This window comes from Phymastichus coffea, unplaced genomic scaffold, assembly GCF_024137745.1.
Source record: "Phymastichus coffea isolate CEN01 unplaced genomic scaffold, Cenicafe_Pcof_1.1 PCOF00044, whole genome shotgun sequence".
NCBI lineage: Eukaryota > Metazoa > Arthropoda > Insecta > Hymenoptera > Eulophidae > Phymastichus > Phymastichus coffea.
In genome coordinates this window covers 1243149-1269331 of record NW_026706855.1, presented here as the reverse complement: position 1 = coordinate 1269331, position 26183 = coordinate 1243149, and the positions used below count along the sequence as shown (strand labels likewise).

The 26183-nt window shown below is 44.5% G+C and overlaps 1 protein-coding gene across 7 annotated transcripts in view; it reads left to right on the top strand.

Moving 5' to 3' along the window:
* Positions 1 to 26183, top strand: part of LOC131664633 (phosphatase and actin regulator 1-like) — a 112417-nt gene that overhangs the window by 44411 nt on the left and 41823 nt on the right. For 6 of the 7 annotated variants that reach the window (XM_058935904.1, XM_058935903.1, XM_058935899.1 and 3 more), the window contains 3 exons: positions 6369 to 6533; positions 6654 to 6764; positions 7130 to 7486. In XM_058935904.1, coding sequence (XP_058791887.1) covers positions 6369 to 6533; positions 6654 to 6764; positions 7130 to 7486 — 633 coding nt within the window. The remainder of the gene's footprint in view (positions 1 to 6368; positions 6534 to 6653; positions 6765 to 7129; positions 7487 to 26183) is intronic. The other variant, XM_058935900.1, reaches the window with a different exon arrangement.

Genomic DNA, 26183 nt, shown 5'->3' with positions numbered 1-26183 from the left:
AAGCGCGAACGCACACGCCACAAGGTGCACCCGCGGCCCCGCGTGTCGCACTTTCCAACTTAGCTCGATTCCATCATCGACGCAGCGCTGGTGCCACATTCAAGATGATATTTTCAGATGGGAGAAACGGTGCTGCTTTTTCAACCGGTTCTTCGGAGAAAATCAGTCGCCGTGACAAATCGCTTCACTGTTGCGCCTCTTTGTTCAGGGGCTTTTCTCCGGTGCGCACTTCTGGACGCCGCGATTTTTACTTTCTCGTTTGTTCGCGCGAATTAACGGACTTCATTTTGCGGCTGCTGCTTCTCCTCCTTGCCTTTTAATAACCATCGTCATAGCGAGCTTTGGGAAGGAAAATATTGTTTCTCCGAGGAACACTGAAATTTCAACACTCGGAGCGATGGGATTTACGTTTAGGAAAAAACAAGTTTCGAACGCAGAGAGCTGGTTTTGAATCATTTATGAGATACGTAACTTGTATGTTCTCTTTTTTCATTGTTGTTTTGGAAGTATGAATGAAAACGAACGGGGAAATTGGAATGCGCGTTTGCGTCAGAAAGAAATTATGCAGTTTTCAAGTTGTTTACGAGCTATTTATTAAACTTCTTATAAACCGTATAAATTAGCATTGCATTGACAAAGACAAAATCAAAGAGTCTTCTACCTGAAGTAGTCGGTTTAGTAGTCGGGATCGAAATATCGAAATGTTCGCCGTGAACAAAGTTTTATATCCATATCAGGCAAACGGAATTCGCAATGATAATTTTTCAAAGTAAAGCAAAGTCAAAATGAAATATTATTGTGACCCAAAGTTTGATATTTTAAATTTTTCTTTCTTCAAAATATGAATTTAGTGGGCGCTTCGTCAATGATCTCGTTATTGAAAGAACGTCGGTTAGCTAAGGCTCCTAACGTGAAAGTTTCGAGCTCGCGTCTAAAAATAAGAAAAAAAGAGATAGAGAGAAGACGAACCCTAGCGGAAATCCGACTTTGATAAGTCCTCCCTGGCTCGGCAGCCTCGTGTGCGATCCAATTACCAGGCAGCGGGGCATCTGGCTCGATCGTAGAGATTCCAACTGGCTGTTCGCGTAATTGCACCAAGACGCTGCTGGAGAAGCCTCTTGGTGGTGTCTCCAACTTTTTGAAATTCAATAACTGCTAAAATACGGCATTACAGAAGCGAAAGACATTTGTTCTGTTTTGAACCCCAGCCCAAACCTTTCGAGTCATCGTGTGCCAGTTAAATGGACAGCGATATATATTCGCGACATCGATGAGAAATCTGGCGTGACCGCGAAGGAGGCGGTTCGCTCGCTCTCTTTGTCCCTGTAACATCGATTTTTGCTTCACCTAGCCGCACGCCGTCGGCGAGTAGCAGCCCTTTTCGCGAGCGCCAGTCCTTCGCGAGCAGCGATATCGATTGTATGGACTTTTGCACGCAGTTATTCGTCCGCACGTGTTTATCGAGTGAACGTGTCGTAGAGAAATGAGCTATTGCTTGGAAGCTGCCGTTGAAAAATTCCATGAATAACGTTTAAAGAGCTCGCCCCTTTGGTCTGCGCGATTCGCGCAAGGAAATAATTGGGCATACACGTGAAAATTGCGGCACCCTATTACATTGCGCAGCCTACCGTCCCACCCACGTTGTGGCTACAAGAGAAATCCGCCGACAAATTTGGCCCGAAAATAGACATGAATGGAAATCCATTTGCGCTGCATCCACCCCACCCACGGCTGTCGAGGCAGTGGCAGCTTTGAAAGCTCGCTCATTACGGCCTAGCCGTAGCTTCGGCATTGATAGCGCCGGCGAACTGGCAGCATAGAGTGACGGTCAAGTCCAGAGCTCGACGGCCGAGGGCGCTCTCCTGCCCGTGTGTGCACGCTCGCCAGGTACTAATTGGAAACGGAAAATATAGTGCCGTCCGCGGCAGCCATGGCAACGCCCCATCCCTGCAAACGCAAGCGATCTGCAGCATCGGGTGCACCGCCGTCGTCGCTACACTGCTTGCGCCCCAAATCACTTTCTCTCTGCGTAGCCTTACAGTGGTCGATGTCGTCGGCAGGCCCGACTCTCAGGCTATCGCCTGCTGAAGACCCTAGTCGGCTGCGTAAGTGACTTAACGCAGCTCTGCTCGCAAGGTCAGCCCAGTTCAATTTAGACGGCTTGAAATGGAACCTTGGCACTTCAAGCTGTGAAACTTTCGGATATTCCAATCGAGTTGCTGTTGTGCAATTTACTTCTCAAAATTCGAACCTCAAAAGTGAAGGATTCGCCTTTGCAATAAGACACTTCAGTTTCACTCAAATCATTGTCTAATGAATTATTCAATTAGTTACCCCACGTTCACAGTGAAATTCACGGATCAACTGTATAAACAGCGTAACAGTTTATTTACTCATAAGGACTGCCTGACTGCAGAACATTTATTATTTTTAACTTTTGAACTATATGTTTTCCATTAATTAAGCATGGTAGATTGATAATAAAAGAACAAGATATTTGCCAATAAGATTAAAATGTTTCAGATTAACGTACAAACTAAACAGAAGTTTGAACCAGTTATTTTTGAAAATCCACCATTTTCAAACTTCGACTGCGGTACGTGACGTTCAAATTAAACACGAACTTTACACAAATGATTACGTGTCTCGCTCGGCTAATTCCAATTTTTGAAATTAAAAGAAAATACTCTCGCGCGAATTTCCCTAAAAGAATCGATACTCCAAATATATCGAAGCCAAGTATCGTCGGTATGAAAGCCTCTTAGTTCTTTGTCTCGATCGCCGTTATCGCGCTCGTAAAGCACACGCGGCGGTAGCAGCAGCAGCTTCTCAACTTTTCTTTCCCCCGTCGTTGTCGTCGTCGTTGCATTTTTATCGCGCGCGAGACGCGATAGGCTAACGGAGTCTGTAGCTCAACGATCGATCGCTCTTTTTTCTCTCTTTCAAGCTTCACAGGGTAATTTTAGCAATCTCCATTGAAAGGACAGATTTCGTACGTCGCAATTGATATGTATTTTTTTTTCTTTTTGAAATCTTAAAATGTTAAATATACCATTGATAAAATTTGTATGATGTGTTCGTGTCATGTATCAAAGTATTTCTTTAGCAGCTGCTCGTTTCATTGAATCTTGTTTGCTGGTTGAACCTCCATTGCGATAAATTTGCATACTCGAATTGTACATGCAATGCCAGTTTGTACATCTATAACAGCTGCACAAATATTATTCTTAAACGTCTAAAAGAAATGTTGCTATTCATGTGGAGACCAAATTTACTCCGAGAAATCAGTAATTCAATGAATTTACGATCCTGAATAAAAAAGTATAACTTCCCTATCGACTTACGTGAAACATTTATGTGTCATCTATTAAACTAAATAGCATAAATCTGATTCTTTTCTTCTCCTTTTGCACCTTTTCTTTACGAAATGCAATTCGCTTTTTCTTCATCTCATAAATTCTGTAGCAGCGACGCGCATATACACAAAGCTATATTTCCTTGAGATTTATCGGTGGATATAATAGATTTTCAATCGGCGCACACAGCTAGCCAAGCAACTTGGAAAAGTACCTCTGAAGTAAAGATCTCAAATTGAAATTTATTAGAGGGACGAACGACTTGAATCGTTGGTGCAGTAACTGATCATTACATCTTGTCAAACAATGTCATTATGAACGTAACGCTTTTTCTCTTACAATTTTTATTCCGTTAAACTCGATTTACCTCAAATTATTTGTGTGATGTATTTACTGACATCTCTTTAAAAGCACAATTACAGTGTGATTGAATGTCTCAACGTGATTTCAATTGGGACACGAACAGGTGTCATTTAGGCATCGTCTGTGAGAGCAGTGCTCAACAGTTCGTTTGAAAAGCTGGGCAAAAAAGAGAAAGCAACATTGAAAGGAGATGCTCAATGCAAAGGAAATTCCAGAGCGCATTGAACGCGGCGCGTCGGGCCCCGAGGCTATTCTAATTGCGTATCACGCGAAAATTCCAGGGGCAGGCGGAAGTACTTTGTGACACGTGGAACGTGTGCACATCCGTAGCATCGCCATTAGCGTGCGTAGGTACACAATCACGCTTATCCTTTTTTCGATCTGCAGGTGTTTTTTTTCCATTTGAATGCCGCTCGAACGGGAAGTTCCGATCGTTATGGACGCGGGAGAAAGTTTTCCGAGGATTTTTATTAAAGAACTTACGCGCGGTAGTCGCACAAAGAGAGCGAAGAACTTTTCCGAGAGCGTCCGCTACAGCTGCACTGAAAAAGAGATGAGAGAGCAAGAAAAAGCACGAAGAAGGCCGCTGACTTGAAGGAGTGGCGTGCGCTATATATAACCAAGTACACATGCATTTTGCCGAGCTAATTGCAAAAAAATTTTTTGCCCTTCGTTAAATTTTAATTAACCGCGCGGAATACCGAATCGCTGTTTAAGCGAGCGAAGAATTTCATTATTAAAAACAGTGCGGCCATCGCTCGTTGCTTGTTTGCTAAGTACGCTATTCCCGTAATTGAAATATTAATAAATCAGCGGAGATATCCTCAAGAAAATTAGCCTCTTAGTTCTAGCGTGGGAACGTCTGGAATGCACGGCGACGCTTGCAATCCTCATTTTTATTTTTCAAACGGGACAGGTGTCAAATCAATAATTGCAGCGTGAGGGCTTCGCGGCAATTATCTCGGCTACGATCTGCCGCAGCACAGCGCGGAGCGTTGAATTTTTGCCACGCGAAAAACCGCATTCCATTAAAGAAGATTAGCATGTCGGGCAAAAGGGAGCTGCGAGCACTACGCCCGGCTGATATCCCATTTCAATCGGCTAGCGCCCGGACGAAAGCCGGCAGAGGTCCCTGACCCTTTAGCGAATTGAAACCGGCTTTCTGGAATCCCCCGAAGAATCCTATCTGCATTGCACTAACCGCCCCGAAAATCTTAAGCGCACACGCAGGCGTCGGATGGCCCTATAACGCGATCTCATTTCTTCCATCTTTGCTTTTCTGTGAAATGGCGCTCGGAAAAAAAGCCCTGCCCCGGCGTAGATTGCCCCGCTCGAGATCGATTTGACTCTCCGCCAGCATAACGAAACGTATACCATTGCTACTTGGAACGTGCTCATTACGATGGCTGCGCGGGCCGCGAATCTATTGTGCAACTAATTTTCATAAAGCTCTCGCGAGCTCGCGCAAGAGCCGTTTTATTGTCGTGCATCATCAAGGAAGAAAAGAAAAACTCCCGGTGTCGGATAGGAGAGGAGACTTCCGGCTTTGCGCAACGAGACGCATCGCGCACACTTGGTGGTCGTTGAAAGCACAAGAAAGAGAGAGCACTGGCTCGAATCAAACTGACGTTTTCTACTTTGTCTGATCGTCTGTCTCCAAGGAGGGTTGTTGTCTCTTTTGCGCGCTATTATACTCGTATATCGAGGTATTGATCGGCACGTGGAGTTCGTAGCTGCTACTGTCGCGCTTGTCGCGCGCGCGTTTTCGCTGAGAAATCGCTCGGCTAATTCGACGTCGAGTTGACGACTCTTCGCTTAAGAGCGATCGCCGTGTTACGTACGCGCGAGGCGCGTGGATTATTTGCTTGCTGATTCACCCGCTGGAAATTCCCGATGATTAACGTGCATTTTTATTTTTTTCATTTAACGATTGAAAAGTTGTTTTCCAGTGTCCTTGCTTTATTCTCACATTCGCGGAGAAATATTTTCTCACTGATAGAAACTACAAGTAGCGAGGGGGGTGAGGAGGGGGGGGGGGGGGGGAGAGGCTCTTCGCTTTTGCGCATTATGTTTCACGGAAGTCGCCAACAACAGCAACTCAAGACGATGACCAGACCAAGTTTTGTACAATTGCAAGTGCCACAGCAGCTGTAATTTTGAAAAATACGAGCGTATTTCATGTGCTTCATTTACGTAATCGCCTCTCTCTCTCTCTCTCTCTCTCTCTCTCTTCATATAACCGCAGGTGTAACAATTACACTCACTTTCGATCGAAATTCACGTCGCTAAATCATTGTCATCCCATTGTATTTTATTATTCGCGTACGAGCAGAGTTATTTTTATTCATCGTTGATCCATTAACCGCTAGAGAGGGAGAGAGAGAGAGAGCAGCAGCCTCACGCATCCCATAGTGCGGTAATGCAGGTCGCGCGGCAAAGCGAAATAGGTTGCGAAACTTTAACGTCGGTATCGCGGAACTCGCACTTTTTTCTCGCTCTCCCTCCCTTTCTCTCTCTCTCCCTCTCTCTCCCTCCGTCTCTCTCTTTCAGTTAAAAACAATGCGCTATAAATTAAAACGCATTGTTGGATACATGTTCACGCGAACTGACCTATCACTGGATTTCAATGGTTTTCTTTTCTTGTTGCAGCGAAAAAACAGAATGGAGCAGCACTTCGAACAAACAGTTTGGGTTCCGGAACGCGGACACCGCCGCTCGAAAGGAAAAGCAAGTTTTCAGCCCTTGGTAGACTCTTTAAGCCATGGAAATGGAAACGGAAAAAGAAATCTGACAAGTTTGAGGCCGCGTCCAGATGTGAGTTGACAATAACTGTTACTTTTTCCGTTCATGAATCAAATGGTGGATTGTTCTCAAGCTTATTTTGATGTTACATTGATACTATTGACTGATGGGTTTATTTTTTTTTTGTTTTAGCACTTGAGAGGAAAATTTCGGTTCGAGCAAACCGAGATGAACTTGTACAGAAAGGCATATTGTTGCCTGAAAGTCCTACGTCTCCCATTCCCGAAAATAGTGAGTATTCGAGTAGGTACTATTTTACAATCTAAAAAAAAATAAATTTATAAAAGAACGCGTTAAAAATATTTATTGCCACAATGTTTAGCAATTTGTAGAAATGTTCGAAAGCTTATAAAATTTGTATTTGTTACTGTAAAAGTAGGTTTTTAGTAAAAAAGTAAATTTTATACTACTTACTAGCTAATGATACAGTGGCAATCTATTTTATCGATGTGAAAAATGAAAAGTAGTTTTCTACTATTTTTCCGTATCTTTTCAGTAAATTTTACGAATAAATAATCGAAATTACTCAACTAAAAGTTCATACAATTTTGTACCACAAAATTCAAGCAAGTAACTCGGAACATCTAAAATACAATATTATTTTGCAGGTCCCATGGGTGACAACACAAGCGCGCCTCAGAAGCCGCCGACGCCTCAGCAGCAGCAAGCTCAGCATCAGCAGCAACTGCAGCAACAGTTACAACAACAATTCCAACAGCAGCAGCAGCAGCAACAACAACAACAACAACAACAGCAGCAGCAACAGCAGCAGCAGCAGCAGCACGGGAGTACACCCGTAGCGACGCCTACCTCGCAGCCGACGCAAACGTTTCAGCAGCCGGCAACTCCGACACCTACCAATGCCAGCCAGCAACCGCCCGGCAGTAACAGGGCCTCGCCCCATCCGTCGCCGCTCTACCCTGGAATGCCCCCGCTACCCTCCTCCAATCAGCACAACTCCCAAGGTAAGTCACAGCTCGCTGCTCACATTATTTAAGTTTAAGGCTTACTATCTTTGTCTGCGCCTCTTCAAAAAGAAGTAAAGAAAAGATGAAACAACCCCTTATATACGCTTATAAAATATCACAATTGAAACTGAATTATTCGAAGACTTTCGCATATATAGCTGAGAATTAATCTCCTGTCTGATTCTTTGCTTCTGAGAAAAGTCATTGAAACAAAAGACACGACGAAAATGTAGGTGAATAGAGATTTAGAAAATGACTTCCAAATTTGGTTACATCACCGAGACTCTCTCCGACAAAATATGTATAAGCGACTTCGAGCAGAGTGTCAAGGAAAGGCTTCGCAAGCTCATATTAAAAGTCATCCCGCGCGCGTACTTGAAGTAGGAAGCACTAGCGCGGTTTAGGCATGGAAGTGCCAGGCAGCCTGCGGCGATGACCCAATTCCTCAATGTGTAACGCCGTGTCGGCGACGGCGGGTAGAAAAGGACACGCATACATACATAGGCAAACGTACGTACAAGTTGCTGGACCGATTAGATTAGCCAAGCAAAATGCCACTTCTCTCCTCCCCCTCCTCGTCAATATATATTAGGTTATATTGGTGGGAGCTTGTGCTTATTCATGATTTTACTAATTCGAAACCGCTGAAATACAAACTCCTCTCTAGTTCGATTTTTTCAATTACCTAAAACTTTCTAAAGGCCTCGATACAAAAACAAAAGAAACCACAACTTACCACAAAGATAGAAAAAGCCACGAGGTCACATATTTTTTGCCTTTCTCAAAAAGTCAATAAGCATATCTACCCTGATCTAGAGCGAACCAGTGTAAGAAGAATAAAAGAAAAAGAAAAATGCGAAACCCTTCAATCCGTGCCGGTAAAAAGGAAAAAGCCATCTCTTGCTGAAGCAGATTAGGCAAATGCATTTTCGATAACCGAACGAAAAACAGAATGTCGCATTTCGATGATCAACAAGGATGGGACACCCTACCGTGTCGGCAAGTCCTTTATTTCTCGTTATTTTGGTACTTTCTTACACCTTCATGCCGGTCCGCGCGAGTTCCAAGGAGAAGGGGGCGGCGGTTGCACAGTCGCATACTTGTGTGCGCGGTGCATCACCGCCGTAGACCGTGGAGGATCAATGACCTGTAAGCCCTATGCTCTTGGGCTATCGCTTGACGCTCGAGTAATTGAATGTACACTGTCTTTATTATTCTACAACAAGCTTGCCTTGCTGTCGAGTCATCTACTTTGCGATCTTACGTGACTACCCTCCCCCCCCCCCGACCCCCTTACAGCACGCTTAATTGCCCCATCGATTATATTGCGTAAGGAGATGCTTACTTCCCTCCCTCTCTCAATCGCACTGTTAAGTAACTTTCAACTGAATTCTCTCTAATTGAATTTTCCTTCCTGGAATTCTTCGAAGCTTTCATTGTTGTTCTTGTCCATTGGTATGCTCGCGATACGCACGAATGAAAGGAGCAATCGATTATCCGAAGCGCGGAAAGTCGGAATGCCTTGCGCGACGTGCTGGCAATTATAAATAACGAGCGCCAAGTCGAGCGGCGTTAATTCATTTAGACTATCGACTGCGAAAGTTCAGCGGCCGTTTTTCCTCGAACCGAGAGAAACTTCGCGGAGACATTTATCGCTGTCAATAGTTTGCCCCGACGCTAGCATCTTCTTTATCGATATCACGCGAAGTAAAAAATAAAAAAAAATGCGCTTTGAGTATATTCACATTTTTAGTCTTAAAGTAAAGTGCAGTGTATATGCACCCATGGGTCAAACCTTCATTTGTCCGAATGAATGCGCCTTGTGCATCGAATTTCTCCAAGTGTATGTCGTGTCGACGCTTGCGAAGCACAGGATTAGTGCATTACGTGACTGGTGACGTTTGCCGTCTCGCTTGCGCGCGATCTTTGGATTAATGCGAGCGAAGAGGCACCGGGAATAGAAAAACAAAGCTCGCGCGCGACATATATGCATGCGCGTGCCTTCGGGATTCGGTGTTTACTTTTCTCGGCGCGGCAGCAACGGCAGCAGTCCACTTCTATTTGCTCGACGAATTGAAAAAGCGGACGGCCTTACATTTGTTTCTCTCTAAACGTCGCATTGAGGTCTCGACGCATTTTTTATTTTCGCGTCAGTCGTGCTCTTAGCTCGCACATTGAATATTTCAAAAGGGATTCGCGGACCTGAGCTTTGCTCGACGAAGCTAATTCTCGCACAAAGTCGCTCTGTAGATATAAATTGTAGCCTCGTGCAAGAGAAATATCAGTTGGCTCAGAAGCGCTGTGCTAATTGGATTCTATTGGCCCGAGCCATTGTTGTTTCTTTCCTCTCGATTTTTCTCCCTCTCCGTCTCGTGTTTCGATCGCTTCCACAAGGGTTTTGCGCGAATGCCGCTGTTGGATTGTGAATGTTTTTTTTTCAATATAACCGAAAGGGTAAATATATTCTCGATATTTGCTGTATACATTAGCACTGTCGACGTACGATACTCGATATTTATTGGCTCGAATTAATTGCTCTTCACTGCTCGCGTTGCGTGCGCTTATCTAATCCTAAACGCTAATTCAGAGCCACTGCGGCAATAATTCACGGAAATCGAAATAACGCGTTCGCGCGTGGTTACTGCGAAAGCCACCAATCGAAACGGGATGAAAACAAATCGCTCTCAATTAAAGGCTCGTAAAAATCCACGTACGGTGGCTCTGTTGCATCCCTCCCTGCCCCCCCCCCCCCCCCGGGTTGCTGTCGAAATTACCAACTTTCGGTCAGTTGAGTGCGCACTAACACACATAGGAGTTTCTCGCATGATAAGGCGGAAGCGACCCGATAGGCGCCAGCCAAGAGCGATCAATACCCCCGGCAGCGGCAGCAGCTCGGCCAACGTACACACAGCATCGTCGTCGCTCGAGACTTTAACGGGCCAACCTCTTTTTCTTGCCTCGCTTATCCTCGCTCTCTTTCGTTCTTTTGGTCTTTTTCGCGGCTCCTTGGTGGGCTTCCCTCGCGTGTGTCGATTTACTTTATCAGCGTACCCTCCTTCCCTTGGAAGCGCGTGTGTAATGTTTTCTTCCGCAGAAAATGGTCTCCCCGCCGCGGACTAAGTTTCGTTTTATGTTGCGCGGTATATTGAAAGGACATGCGCTCGCCAACCGGAATCTAGGTTAATTTCATAGTGGGAAGAGCAGCCCTTCGTGCCAGCCGTTTAGGATATGTAAAGAAGCTTTCGATAAAACAAGCACTCACTATCAAGTTGCGCGTTGGGGAAAAGATCCTCCTACTCGTTATATCCTCGATCTATAAGAATGTGACGAGAAATAAGTGAGCTCGCGCTTTCAAAAATAAAAGTTCTGCTGTCTCTTCCAAATAGTCTTTATCTCAAAGTAGACAATGTCGCAAAATAGTCAGATTTCTCTTTAACAAAAATAATAAGAGAAAAAATGAACCTATCGTATGCGCCTTTTTGACGAATCGCTTAAGCAACATGAAATATCACTTTCGAGCCATGTAGCATACCTCATTGGAGAAAAAAGCGCGCTCGCCTGTATACAACGAAACTTCCGTACGACTCATACTGCGTTGGAATCCGTTCTGGAAATTCGGCCACCGAGTAATTTCGGTCGGAACCCAATTTTGGGCGCAAAGATCTGCGAGATAACAGACGATGACCGAGCATTTGCCGTTTGCCTGGTTCGAAGAAAAAAAAAGTTTCCCGTCGTAAATAAGCTTTCGCCGTAAATTTACCGCGATATTTGCGGTTCGCACTACAAATTCTCAATGCTTTTCAATCCGAGCGCAAGCGAGACGTCGCAAAATCAGGAAACCGCAAATCTTCGGGGGGGCGGGGGGGGGGGGGAGCAGTTACGAGGCGCGACGTAGCATAAAACGACGCTTAGAAATTTTCCAATCTAAAAGTTGTACATGGATCGGCGCTAAGGAGGCGTTAAGTCACGTTCCCGCTTTTGCGGGCAATTTCGCAAACTTGCGATTGAATCGAATTTCCTGTGCGGATAATGCACACACCGACACCGTCGTTACAGTTTCGAATTGATGCATCGATGCTACACTAATTTTGAGTTAGTACGAGATAGGATGAACAATGGAAGCGGCATGGCACTTGTTTGACCATCTGAAGTTCAGGGTCAATCTTTGATCTTATAGCGGCTGATCGCTCATTGACCTCAACTACTGGATGCTAAATTTCGTCGGTGCAAATATTATACAAGAATAATGTCGATTAAAAATTATTAACTACCAGTCGATTAAAAGAAAGTCTCTTATTCCACATTTATTTACTTCTTCGCGCATGCGCGTTGTTTCTCATCAAATAGCTTTTATTTTATCCATTATTTTATCCATTTACGCAAGACTGTTAATTACTACAAAGCGCGAAAGCTCCGCTAAAGAGTGAGAAGGAGAAATGTTATTTTAGTTGTTCCAATAGAGATCCAAGAGAGTGAAAGCAAAGTGCAATGCGATTCAATTTGCATTCCCATAAGCTTGCATCATGGCTTGCAGCGAGTCCTCACGACTAGCTTTTGAAAACTAGTTAAAACCTGAACTATTCACTCTCGGTGAGACAGAAAAATTCGTAATGTTGAAGTTTGCATAAAAATCGGATTTTCCCGAGGGCCAAAGTAATCACATTAGCCGCGTGCACTCGAGAAGTATTCGATCGAACTCTTAGCCCCCGTTCACTTCGTTTAGTCAGATAGCGAGCGGCTCGAAAGAGGAATGCACGATCCAAAGCGTGGAGAAATGAGAGAAATCCTATATAGATTCATCCGGGCAAACGAAGCAGAAGACAAGTGGCCTCTAATGAGGAAAAACTTGGGCTCTATCGACTTACACTCGTGCCCAACGTTAGCCGAGCCATTGTTCGCGGAAAATACAATATAACGGCAGGACTCGATTTTCTCCTTTAACTCGCCCAGTCTTCACCACGTAGAATAATTTCGCACCGATTTCTCGCCAGAGTAAGCTACAGAGCCCACCCCATAGAATGTGAGAATAATGCAGAACCGTCTGAACAGTTTTCCTCTCGTACGCGGAGCACTAACCAAAGTTTTCTTTCCTCCGCCCTGCTTGAAAGTAAAATTATACACCGTCGCGGCCTGCACAAGCGAAAAGCTTGGATAATCGAAATCTGTTTGCACGACCCTTCTTAAAAATATCGCGGTGCTGGCGGATGCGCTCGCAGAAAATTTTGCTGGGAGACATCGGTCATTTATAAAAGTCAGCAAAACCAATTAAAGCCGCTTGTGCGTTTCGCGTGACAAATAAATGTACGACTCAAGAACTCTGGGGACGATAAGCCCATTGCGAATGAAATTCCTGTTAATTCCCCAAAGGCGATGGAAACTATACAGCGCCTTGGTATTTCAAGGGAGTTTCTTCCTTGCCGTTTTCTTTTTCCTTCCTTATGTGCCTTTGCTGTTGAGATTTCGATGATATGCTGATCTCGCGATATTTTCATTTTCATGGCTCGAGAACTGATAGGTCATGCAGATTTGTGAAGAGTTCCTCTTGGATCATCAATTTTCAAAAGACGCGCTTATCGTTTACGTTCTCGTTGGTAAAAGAAATGATATATATGAAGTATCACCAGTCCCATGATATTCGAATTAAGTTCAAAAAGTCAGAGCAGCTTTGTATTTGAGAAAATAAAGAATTTAATGGAATGAAACATTGATTGATGAAACATTGATCTCGACCTGTATCAGATTCCCTGATAATTTTAAAACTGACGCTCCTTCATACATATACGACTATTTGATCGAACGGAAAGAGCGAGCGAGAACGAGAATCAGTGTTTTAAAATAATAATCCATTTTTCAATATCATTGGATTTCTGTGTATCAGAAAAAAGTTGCCGTCCTCACGAGCGTGACTATCGAAAAGCAATTCGCATTACGAACAATCACTTGAAAAAGCATCGTCTGTGAGTAATCCAATTAACATCAATCTCGCCGATGAAGGAGAGGGATTATTCACTTTTTCGACGTGCAGAGTATCCTCCCGCTTACGAATTTCACGGCTGCGAGCCCGTTGCTTTCAATATCTTCAGCTTCGTTTCGCTTTGCATTAAGCGAGCAAACTCCCCGCGGCCGCATCTCGGTAAAATTCACTTTGCTCATTTGCCCCCCCCCCCCCTCTCTCTCTCTCTCTCTCTCTCTCTCTCTCTCTCTCTCTCTCTCTCTCTCTCTCTCTCTCTCTCTCTCTCTCTCTCTCTCTCTCTGGCTGGTATTCGACTGAAATAACTCGAATAACTCGGGTTGGCTCCTACTTGTGATCTTTACGAGGCTCTTATTTTCAATCAAAAGAAAAAAGACAAGAACGCAAACGAGTATTCGAAAATTGCGATTCGCACGCAAGCAATTTATATTAAAATTTTTTCTGTCCATCACGCGTTGCAGAAGTACGGTAGCTGCCCCGAGACTGGCGTATTTTATAGCGCGGCGGATGATTGTAAGGTGCACGAGGATCGGTATTCGATATATGGGTAATTCTTGGCTATTTCGATTGACTTGTAACCCTTAGGTTACGGATTTTTTTTTAATTTGGCACAATTGTTGTACACATAAAAGTGAAATTTTTCCCAAATTTTGGAGACGATACATTAATTGTATAAAAAGTTATTAACAATTAAAGAAAAATGATAAAAAATTTTCAAACGGCTATATTTTAAAAACTAATAAAGATATCGAAGTCGGATTTTTTTGAAAATACTTATAATGCCTTAAAATTTCGAAATAATTACAACAATAAACAATAAAGAATTTTTTTCGAAAGTTATTTGATTTCGATAGCAAAAATTCTCAGGAACACGCAGGAGCAAGAATTTAAAAAAAAATACTTTTTGAGATATTAGCAATTGTTTAAACAAAAAGTTAATAACTTTCGAAAAAAATTCTTTATTGTTTATTGTTGTAATTATTTCAAAATTTTAAGGCATTATAAGTATTTTCAAGAAAATCCGACTTCGATATCTTTATTAGTTTTTAAAATATAGCCGTTTGAACATTTTTTATCATTTTTCTTTAATTGTTAATAACTTTTTATATAATTAATGTATCGTCTTCAAAATTTGGGAAAAATCTCACTTTTATGTGTACAACAATTGTGCCAAATTAAAAAAAAAAAACCGTAACCTAAGGGTTACAAGTCAATCGAAATAGCCAAGAATTACCCATATACTTGTATGCATCATTTCGGCAGCGAGTAGTTTGCGGTCGGCACGGCTTCGCTCTGGCTGATTACTCTGCTGCTAACCCAAAAAGCCGCGCCGTCACACTGGCGCGCTGGTTTGTCGACGATATATATTGAGGGGACAGAAAAAAAGCCGTCTGTTTACACGGGAACGATCTCGGGACTGGCTTACCGCGCATCGTATTCGTCCTCACGTATCGACATTTGTATTCCGATGACACTTGATTCCCCATCACCATTGACCTCCCTTCGATCATCTCGTGTGTCGTAAGACACGGCAAGAGTAATACGCGCGTATCAATTATTTATCAAGCCGTTTAGTTCGAGACTTGCCACCCTCTTCTGCTTCGGCACTCTCTCCCTTGCTTTTCCATTCCTTTATCGCGCGTCCCGCATCTTTTGATAGATAGACCGTCAGCCAACGACTTCTGCTCTAGCTTCTAATGGGATATTCGAGGAAATTGCCTTTGACTTTGATCGCGCTTGAAACTATCCATACGATTCCCATTGAGACCAATAGTGTCCAATCGCTTTTCCAGCCAGCATCCCGACGTGAGCGCGCAATCTTCATTTAGGCGCGAATGACTCATCGAGTTGATCGTTTCTCCCCTTTCGCTCGCAAGGCGAAGCTCGCAATCGCGTTGGTAATTTAGTTTGAGAAAGAGAACTTTGCCCCTATCGATCCCAATTCAGCGAGCTGAATTTTTTCAATTGGACAATCCTCAGGCGCGAGACTAGCTTCGCGCGAGAGCGGTAGAGCGCTGGTGAGCCAAAAGTCCATTCTGATCCTCGGCCATGCGTCACGTTTTTCGCTGCCGTTGGGACGTTTTTATTCGCATTCGTGAAAAAAATATTCGCGCCTCCATTTTTACTCGGGGCTTTTTGTATTCACTTTCAGTTCTTTCTTTTTCTTTTTTGTCGTCCGGTCGCGACAGACACGTTTTTTCGAGAGGCTCTGCGCGCGACGCCGATTATTTCAGCGGTACGCTTCGAATGACGACCGCGCTGGATTACCGTACGGTATTTCTTGTCGATAGTGACGCACGTCGAATTCAATAGACAGTGGTGGTTTCAATTTTGTTTGTTTTCGGTTTTGTTATTTATTGGATCGCGTGGTATTTGTCGAGAAACAAAATATATTTTACGTGAATTAATAAACTCTCGGGCTAACAAAAATACGCTCTCGGACTAACAAACAACACGATAGTTTCGTCGTATAATCTCCGACATTATTGCTCTTAATTTCCATAAAGCAATTTCGAGTGGGCGTATGCTAGTGGGATAGTAACTGGCGTGAACTCACAAATTAACTATTAGTTCAATCTCATGCATTACAATGCGCGCCATGCATGCCGTTAATTAGCGTGAAAACTAATGTCTAAACACCATCGTAAATTCATAAAATTTCTCGCGCACTCTGCGCCATCACCGCGGCGCGCTGCAAGTCGTCAGTAGTACGACTATAAGTTTAGTACGACACGCCATATCACAGCTGCTAAGATCAATACCAGTGAACGCAAAGTTATTCCCAGCTGGAAGGGAGCATCAATATTGAAACGCCTAAAAACTAAATTGAATCGGAAGCTAAGTACTCGCTCTCTGATTCATTAAGCTGGTGAGCAAAACCTCGTAGAAAGAAAATTGCATTTGAATATTCCGCGCGTGAGAGGAAATGAATGCACTTGGATTTTTACAGCCATAGAATCACAGCGCTGCACGGGTTAGAAAATTTGATCTACTTTCGGGACAAATTAATGACGCCACTCCGACTCTCTCACTCGGCTTCATCAGGATTTCGTCAATAATGAATAAAAACCTTACTGGAGCACACTCAAACTCAAGCGTGCATAGAGTAACGACACACATATTATCGCTGCATAACGCAGGTCGCGGATGTGATATTACGCCTAGTATTGACGTAGGTGCTCACTGAATAGATATTATGAGAGAGAATAAACGTGGAATTGATTGGCTTAGTCGTGTCGTCAGTCAAGGCTAATCGATTGCCGATTAGTCATACCGATAGAAAAGAATCGACAGAGTAGTACCACTGACTCGATACTACTATTTTATACAACTTTCAAATATTCTAATAATAACACCGCACATCTCAATGTTGTCTCAAACGAACGTTTCATTAAAATACCGAATGTGTTCTTATGATTCAAGTTACTATCCGTGAGTATGAGCATCAGCAATTTTAATGTAAAAGAGCAAGCTCAACGAGATAGAAAGAGAAAGAGAGAGAGAGGAGAGAGGAAAGAGGGAGAGTGCGAGGATAAGCAAAAATATTTTCTTTAAATTTACCCAACGCTTTTGCGTCCTGCACACTACTGAAACAACGATTTCAGCGTTCCTCTCGTAATTAAAATGCCGACGTAACAGTGGAAATTAGAACATTCGCGAGTGAATTAGCACGAGAAAAGGAGAGAAAAGGCCGGTCGTGAATATTTTCGCGCGCAGCAACAGCAGCACCAGAGAGCAAGGAAGCGTATTATAGGTACGCTTTCGGTGGCGAGCGAGTGAGAGTCGCGATGTAGAAGGAAAGAGGAGGAAGAGGAATTGGAGGAGGAGGAGGATGAGGAGGAGGAGGAGGAGGAGGAGGAGGAGAGGGGTGAGAACGAGCATATAGCAGTGGCGCGCAGGAAGGTGGCGTCGGCGTCGCGATGCCCGAGTCAGTCGGTGGGCCGACCTCGAGGCGCCTAAGCGTACCGATACGTCCCGCGCGCGTCAGCGCGCTACGCTGCTCGGCACACCTACGTACGTGTAGCCGTCGAGATCAGCTGTCCGCGGGTCCGATTGTGCGTGCCTACGCGTCGCGGCGACGCGACCTAACCTGCAAGCGGAGCCTCTTCGACGGGGTGCAGCGCATGCTCGCTTCGATAACGCGAGCGCAGTGCCGATGCGGATCACGCTCTGCCTAGGACCAACACACTCGCCGCCGCCTGCAGTCGCAGAGTGTCATGTTTCATGCTGCAGTGGTGTTTCATACGACGTCGACGCAAAGGTGCGCTTCGTTTCCTCTCTCTCTCTTTCTCTCTCTCTCTGTCTCTCTCCCTCACACTCACACACACTCGCTCGGACGCGATAAGCTCTGGCACGGCGACAACTGTTTTCCAAACACCGTTCCGGAGCCCACGGCTCTGCCGAGAAAAGCGTCTTGCTCGCTCTCTCGTCCATGGGGTCAATGCGCTCTCGCTGTATCACGGCCACAGGTGATACGCGAGCGTTCGCGGCCGGAGCTTATCGTGCCAGTTACATCGCCCGACAGTCCATTTTGATGTTTCTGTTCTCGTGTGTGCTAGTGTGTAACGCTCGCTCGATCATCGTCATCCAACTTTGACATTCGCGTGCCTGTATCTACATATAGAACGGACTTCAAAAACTTGCGAATAACTTTAAACTAGTTAATGGTCATAGGAGGAAAGAACGAAGAACTTCGACGGTAGTCTATAAAAGCATTGCTCCCCCCCTTCTTCTCGTGAAACATTTATGCGCGCGCAAAAGTTTTTGCGAAAGCGCGCTTCAAATAGCAGCTAACCGCTCTCTGCAACGACGAGCCAATGCTAAATTTTCAATCGATGAGATAACGTCTAAGCATATACGACTGTCGGATGACTCAATTGTTTCGCCAAGTTTCGCGACGGAAATCCCGCGGGATGTGCCTATATACGTGCCTCGTGAATATTGCACACAGCTCGCTGATATTAATGCAAGTGGCAAAAGGAATACGATGAAAAATCACTTCAGCGAAGTTTCTGTGGCTGTAAAAAAGTGAGCTGTGATATCCTACGGCCATAAACTTTTGTTGTTCTCGCTTATGAGCATCCACTCTCCCCGGGGAACGATGCATCCTATATATATGGCTTGGAATAAACGATTATCCGCGGTGCCTCTTCGTCGTGGCCCCGCGTCATAAAATCATGCTCTAGCGTGGAGAAAATGTCAGAAGCCGCCAACTCGTCGGAAAAAGATTATTGAAATGTTATTACAATAACATAAGAAAATCCGATCGGCTTAATTATGACGGATCGCAGCCATTCATCAATTTGCAAACGTTTGCTCGTGACTCTCGAACTTCATCTGCGGGCGCCACGAGCGAACGCTCAAAGAAAAATCATCAATAGAAGTGAAAATTTGATCCTCGGCTACTTTCATACGTACGCCGGCAAGTTTTTAGAAGTTGCTCGAAAAAGCAGCGGATATTGCCAGAAACTTGTGCTCGGTGTTTTCTTATCGCAACAATTGCGCGAATTCGCGAATAAATCGGGGATGAGTATGAATGTAGTATCGTGCTTAGAAAAGTCACCTACATTCGGGCAAAAAGCCCTTGAAATTGCCTCAAGCAGATCCACAAGCAGATTCGAAAGTTATTGTAATGTCTTGACTGTTGACTGTTGACTTTGGCATGCAGATATGTAGCTCGCTCGGTGCATTGTCATTTATCGGCCGCGAGCGATCGACCCGCACTGACTACGTGCCTTACTCGAGTGGCGTCGACCATCCTCAATGACAGCTTGTTCCGCGAGGGTCCTTATCTCTTCGAATTTCCTCTTTTTGCGTCTAATAAGCCGCTTTTCGTTCATCGATTTTCTTTTTTCCTCCTTCTTTCTCACAACGACGGCTACGACTTGTTTTGACGCAGCGGCTCTCCGCACGTAATGCCTCATACGAAGCGTATTCAAGTTTTATCATCAACGAGGATTTGAATTCGTTACGTCCTCCTCCTCTCTGCTTTCTTTGCGGAAAGTATAAATTCTTGAGCACCGCAGGTTTCATTTTAAACTCATTTCGAGTGCGTTCGAGTATTCCAAGCGAGGCTCGCTTGCACCACGCAACTGCGCGATGTGCGCGAGAACGCGGTTAAAAATTCACAAAACTCTCGTGCGAGATCCGCTTACTGCCAGTTGGTATTATTCCACCCGTGAGAAAACGCCATTAAAGAGGCGTATGTGTACATCTGCGCGAAAGTAGAATGGAAGAAGAAAAAAACAATCTCGGCGATTGCTCTGGCGAGCAACGAACACATCTACAACCAACAATGATGAACGCCTTCCCGGACCCCGAAGGCGCTCGATCCATATCTGAAATTTCCGCCTCGGTACACGTTCAAACTTCGGCTCCGGTCAGCACTCGAGTCGACTTGGCCAGGCGGCAGGCAGCGAGCCAACAGCCCTACAAACCAATATCCGCCCCTCCTCGCTCAGTGTAATTGGTGGATCCAATGTCACGAGCTCGCCTGAAACCATAGACCCGCGTATACGGATGACTTTCGCCCGCCGCCGTTTCTTTTAAATGCCCTATTGTTGTGCAGATTGTGCATCCTCTCCTTGGCGCTTAATGACGTTCTATTCAATGCACAAATTCGATTTATTTAGGAAACTGTGGCCGACGCTATTGTCAACTTTTGATGAATATCGTTAACTTTTGCCTGCCAAATAATAGCCTATTCTCGAAGCTCAACGCATCATTAAAAATAGGCTGATTGCGAAACGTCAATCGTTCCTTTGTTCTGAACTCAAAGTAGCAATGAGAAATAAAAAAAATAAGGAGAAATTCGAAAGTCGTCCCTTGTGCGAGGCGAAATTGTCGATGCAATTAATACGACAGACTACGATTTCACGCTCCGGTCATCGAACAACGCTAAGCTCGTTAGCGACTTTAGAAGGGTGGTACGTTCAACCCTTTTCCATCTCTCCTTTTTCCGATAGGTTCTTGTATGACTTCGTTGAGCGATAGCGCTTTTCGAGTTGTTGTTATCATTTTTTCTTTTTGCCGGAACTTCAGTAATGCAGTCGAGAGACTGTGAACATTTTTAGAGTGAACGCACACAGGCGAACCTAGATATATGTTGCGAGCTAGCTGGCAATCTGACCCTTATTGTTGCTTGTGTTTGACTTGTTGAAGCCCCCACCCCCACGTTTTTTTAGTGTGCGTTGCAAAAAGCTCAATTTGTACAGGCTTCTCGATGCGCGAATGCATAATTCATCAGATCTCGTCAATTCCTCAATAACACTTGTAACAAAACGGCATTTTTCCCAGTAAAGTAATATCGTGCTAGAAAACTAAAACAACGAAAATTTAATTTGTCAGTAATCCGCTGTAAAAACATCGGTGCACTCATTAGCAAGATAATTATTTCACGTAGCTCGTCAAACGTTAATCTGCGATCGCAAAAAAATACTCGCGAGAGAGAGAGAGAGAGAGAGAGAGAGAGAGAGAGAGAGAGAGACAGACAGACAGACAGACAGAAAGCGTGCGAGACAAAAGCTCTCGAGAGCACACAATGGCGAGGAAAGTAGAAGGAGCGAGGAAGGGAAAAAATCGCGCAGCAGCAGCAGCAGCAGCAGACAGAAGCTCAACGGTCGTAGCGAGCGAGCGAGTGAGCGCACAAAAATGTCGCATCGCACCGAGGCGCGTGCGCGTGCGACGGGCAGATCTGTAAAAATAGCGCTCGACCATGAAAAGCGCGCATCCAAAATAAAGGTGAAGATGCCGCAGTGTGCGAGAGCTCAGCTTTGAACTTAATGCCCAAGCGACCCAGCTTCATTTTTCAATTATCCGACTGCTTGTTCGTTCGTTTATTTCCTATTATTCGAGCATTTCCACAATGCATTTTCTTTTTAAGTTATCGGTAGCAGTGTTATGATACACATGAAATAACATCCTGCGTGAAAATTATACTTTCAAATACGGTTGACAAAGTCAGCGATCGGATAAGCGCGACGAAGAATCATAAGAGAACATTTCCAAGCACAAGAAACATATCGAAAAAACGATAGGAAATTCTTGCTAATTCTTCCAAGAGTATAACTGCGACGACGCTGCGGTCGAGAGTCGGCTGACACTCAATGTTAATATTTATAGCCGCGGTGACGTAGCGAGCAAGAGGCTGCCTCGGCCCGCGGAATGCGATACAAATTTGCGAATGCTCGATTGAATAATCGACCGCATGTCGCGATGCGTTTTCTTTTTTTACAGCGTCTATATATTTCGCTGCCTCGACTTCATAGATCGCTTCGGCTTCTGCGATTCGTTAATTCTGCCGTTAGTTCGGCAGTCCAGAAGAGGCAGCTGATATCGTAGGCCGTGCACGAGAGAGAGAGAGAGAGAGAGAGAGAGAGAGAGAGAGAGAGAGAGAGAGAGAGAGAGAGAGAGAGAGAGAGAGAGAGAGAGAGAGAGAGAGAGAGAGAGAGAGAGAGAGAGAGGAATTCATGGTGAAATACCGTCGCAGGCGCCAATTATAAATTGAATAATCAAAGGTCGCCGCAGGCTTGGTAAAATCGAGAAGCAGCGTGGCTCTCGAAGCCAGGGTCAGAGGGCGGAAGTCAATCACGCGAGCTTTAACGAGGCGAATTCGATTGATCCGCCACTGCTGCTGCAGCCTCTATCCAGTTAGTCTCTCGGCCGACAGCGCGCTTTCCGCTTCCTCGCTGCATAATGCATCACCGCCTCTCTCACTCTTTTGCTGCCGTTACGAGTCTGCGCTTGCGGTACCCGGCGTCGGGAATAGTTGGATACTAGTCGCTCGCAAACTATTCGTACGCGCCTTCCACCGGCGAAAGGGCTTTTGCCTTGATATCCTCGTTGGCGCGCCACCGAAATACTTTGATCACGGCCTCTTTCAGCCTTTCTCGAATTTAGCTCTCACGTGCATTCATATATATATATATGCAACGTCAGTGCTTAACGTGTACATCGTGCCCAGTCGAGTGCCAAAGTCCGGGTTCTGAATTAAACAAACAAACTCAATGAGAATATAGGCAGGAGAGAGAAAGATTCGTACTTTAATATTCCGCAGAGTATCGCGCCGCGAGAAACTCTCTTTCTTCAATTTCCTCGGTAATATCGCGATGGCGTGACGTAAACTCGTAGCGATCTTGAAGTTTTTGCAGAAATTCCAGGCGCCGAGACGACCAGCATTATGCAGTCGATATTAAGGCCGTTCCCGCTCCTCTACACTTTCGCATAAGCCGCGTCTATTGTTTTCAATGACGGCGATGATGATTCAATGTCGGCGTCGGAAGGCAAAATGATATTGGGTTATAACGAGCGAATTCTATAAAGATATATAACACACTCGCTAATTGCGCAGCTGCGGATGATGCATTATTCTTTCGGAAGAGCGATTCGTTCTGCCGCGTTCCTTACCACCTTTACTTTTAACCTTTCTTTTCCCCTCGAGCCCCTCCGCCCTGTGCACACAGACACATATACATGGACGAGTTGGGCGAGGGAGGCGAGAGGAAAGGAAAAAAAACCGGAAAGAGCCGCGGGTGATTGAAAGTAATGGCCAACGCGAAAATTTTTCTCTCTTTTTTACTCTCTCCGTGTAATTCCTCTTGCGCGGCTGCTAAGGCCGGATGTATGAAAACAAGTGGGTTAATTCGCGAGTGTTTATTTATAGAGAGCGCGCGAGCGCGCGAGAGCTTCGCCAGGTGAACCAATCGATGAGAACGACGGGTGTAGGACGTTCAACTCGCCGCACAGCGCCGATAACGCGCTTCATCCGAGTCTTCGCACGCGCGGCTTCGCGCAATAGGATTATTACGAGCGACCTCGACAACTCGAATGCAAATGCGCGCGTTGCGATCCAAACAAACAGCCAACCGGCGACATCGCCGGTGCTGATTTGCTGCCATTCTCAGCTGCACGCCGGCACTGATTCAGCCGTCGACGCTCGAGAGCATGGATCGTGCAAAACTCTCGAAGACAACGTTGCTCCGAACCGCAAGCTCCCTCGCTCTCTCTTTCTTTCTACCCTGTTTCGGCTTCCCGCGCCTAACTCACTTACCGTCTCTCGCTCGTTCTTTGCCCGACAAAGTTTCCCAGACAGCTCGCTGTTGCTCTTGGCGCCCAAGATGCTCTTTGCAATTTTTATTGATGCGCCCTGAGCTATTTCTCACGGGGCAAATGCAATTGAATTAAGCTTTATTTCGCTAAGTACAGCTGGGCAAAAAGTGCTACTCGAGAAGAGTAGATTGTCATTAATAACTAAACGCCCCAATTCGCAAACTGCTCATTCAAAAGGAGCTTTTTACCTACTCTACGTTAATGCGTTTATCCGAGCAATTCATTTCCGACTCGGTTTTCGATTACTCAACAGAATAGAACAAATCCAAAATACTTAGGTGCCGACTCCGACATTTCATCGTGAGAAGTTTGATAGTTTAAAAAAATATTCATCAGAAGGTCACATCTTCTCGAGGCGAAATTAGTAAACAAAACCAAATAGTATGTGAATCGCTCAGGCATCTCGACTTGCCCAAGTCTCTCACCACCAGTAACTTTCTCAAACAGACTCCTCTCGAAATTATCCACTCAGCGCTGTTCCTGTTGGGTCTGGGTCTGGCATTTTCCCCGCTGTTCTTGCGTGCAAGCCGTGACGCGAGCACAGAAAGAAAAAATCCCGACTGCCAAGCGTCATCGATCCTGTAGCACACACACACACACACACACACACACACACACACACACGCACACACACACACATTGCGAGTTATGACACGATGGTTAATTGAGCCTTTTAGTCGGTGACAAAAGACTCTTAATTGCGTTCCATTGCAGATAGCAGCGACGTTCGAGCTCTCGTTTAATGATATTTGACTCGTCCATTTTCTACTTTTCTTGCTGTTCATGATACGATTCAATTGGCTAAATGAAAAAACTATCGTCTTTTGAGGTTGAACCATTAAATACGACCTGTCGTATGGATTTCCAATAAGATATACTCGCTTCGGCCCATGCACTTTATTTTTGAAAAGAGAAGGAGCGAGAGAGAAGCAAAAAATATCAGAGTTCGCCATTCGCCTTTGTCGGTTCTAGCATCCGAGCGGCATCTCGGCATCTTCTCGAGTACCGTTCCGTTTCATTTGACCGTAAATTTGATGTATCCCCGCGGAAATATGGCACGACGTGCTAGAGCTTGGCGTTTCCATTCGCAATAAATCGCTATTGAGTTTACCTCCGCCGATACTTTATCATTTGTAAAAAGAAAAAGAGAAAAGAATTTCCTGGGCTGCAATTACATGGCATGGGAAATATCTTTTGTCCGAGAGCCGTGTCTGCTTATACGGAGTGACGAGTGACCGCGCAAAAAAGAAAGAAGTATCTTTCAGCTCGGATGCTCGAGAAAGATACTTCGCAGCAATCATCGCCACCGTATTATTTCTGCCATCGAGAAAAGTTTGGCTTAGTGCTTTTTCATTCTAGTTGCGGCGAGTTAGTGCTTCGGCTTCTGCTGCTGCTGCAAGTCTTATACGTCGGGATGTACACTCGCTGGAACTCGCCGTGCTCTGTTTATGAAACTAGTTATGACAGTCCAAAAAAATAGATACGCGTTTACGGATTGTCTTGATTCTCGAATGTGCATTATTGATTCGACGCATAAATAACTGTCATGCGTTAATCCACTCTGCGGTCGACATTTTCATAAAAATAATGCACAAGAATTATTATATTAAGGTAAATTTATTAATCATGTTTTCCATCGTGTCTTTCTTTCGCAACAAATAGAATGGCGTCTCATTTATGATGTTAGCACGCGATGTGCGTAATTGGCATGCAGAGACGGACTGGAAAGAGGCTAGAAATGCTGAAAATCGAATTGCTTGACTAACACTGTACGCGTGGCGGAGTCCTGAAACTGATCCGAGATTATCCGGGACTGTGGCTTACCGCGGATCAACGGGCATCCATTATACTATGTTATGCGGCAAGCTTGCATTGTAAGCACTCTATTTCCTGTGTATCATGCGAATCGAGTCGATTGTTTATGTGTCTGGTTGTTCTTGTAGAATGATAAGTTGGATTCAATTGATTTTGCAAACTAAACTGTCACGGGGTGGCGGGAGAGGCAATTTAAGCAACTTCGCGGAAGTTCAGTTTGACCTCAACAGTTTCAGAGGGAAAATTTAATGGAGCCTTTTTAAACGTTAATATTTAAATTCCATACGTTCATTCGAGCGCAGCTTTTGATTCGTAGTTATTTAATGCCCTGCAAAGCAAATTCAGTGAAATTACCAAATTCCATTTTCTCAATAAAAAACAAATTTTATGTTACACCTTTATACAATTCTGCTATAATTTTTGTGATATATTTCCTTTCAATGATCACTCTAAAAAGATATTGTATTTTTAATTGCATACCGTAGTAACTGAAAAAGTGAATCTTGGAATTAGCGAAATATTGAATTGCTGGAAAAATAATTATCCGTCAATAAAAGCGTATATATGTTTACTCTCCTGAATAAGTACATAATCCGTTTGACATCGTTTTTGCTTCTTCGAGAGTCGTAAAATTTAAGCCGCCACGAGACCATTAGAACGTGTTGAACTTTTCGTACATTTTTAATATAATTTCTTAACTAAGTGATCTTTAAAAATTAATTAAGGACAAGATCGTGTACGATTTTTTCAACTAGCAAAATATTGCAATAACGTAGATGTCATGTCAAAAAACATGCGATC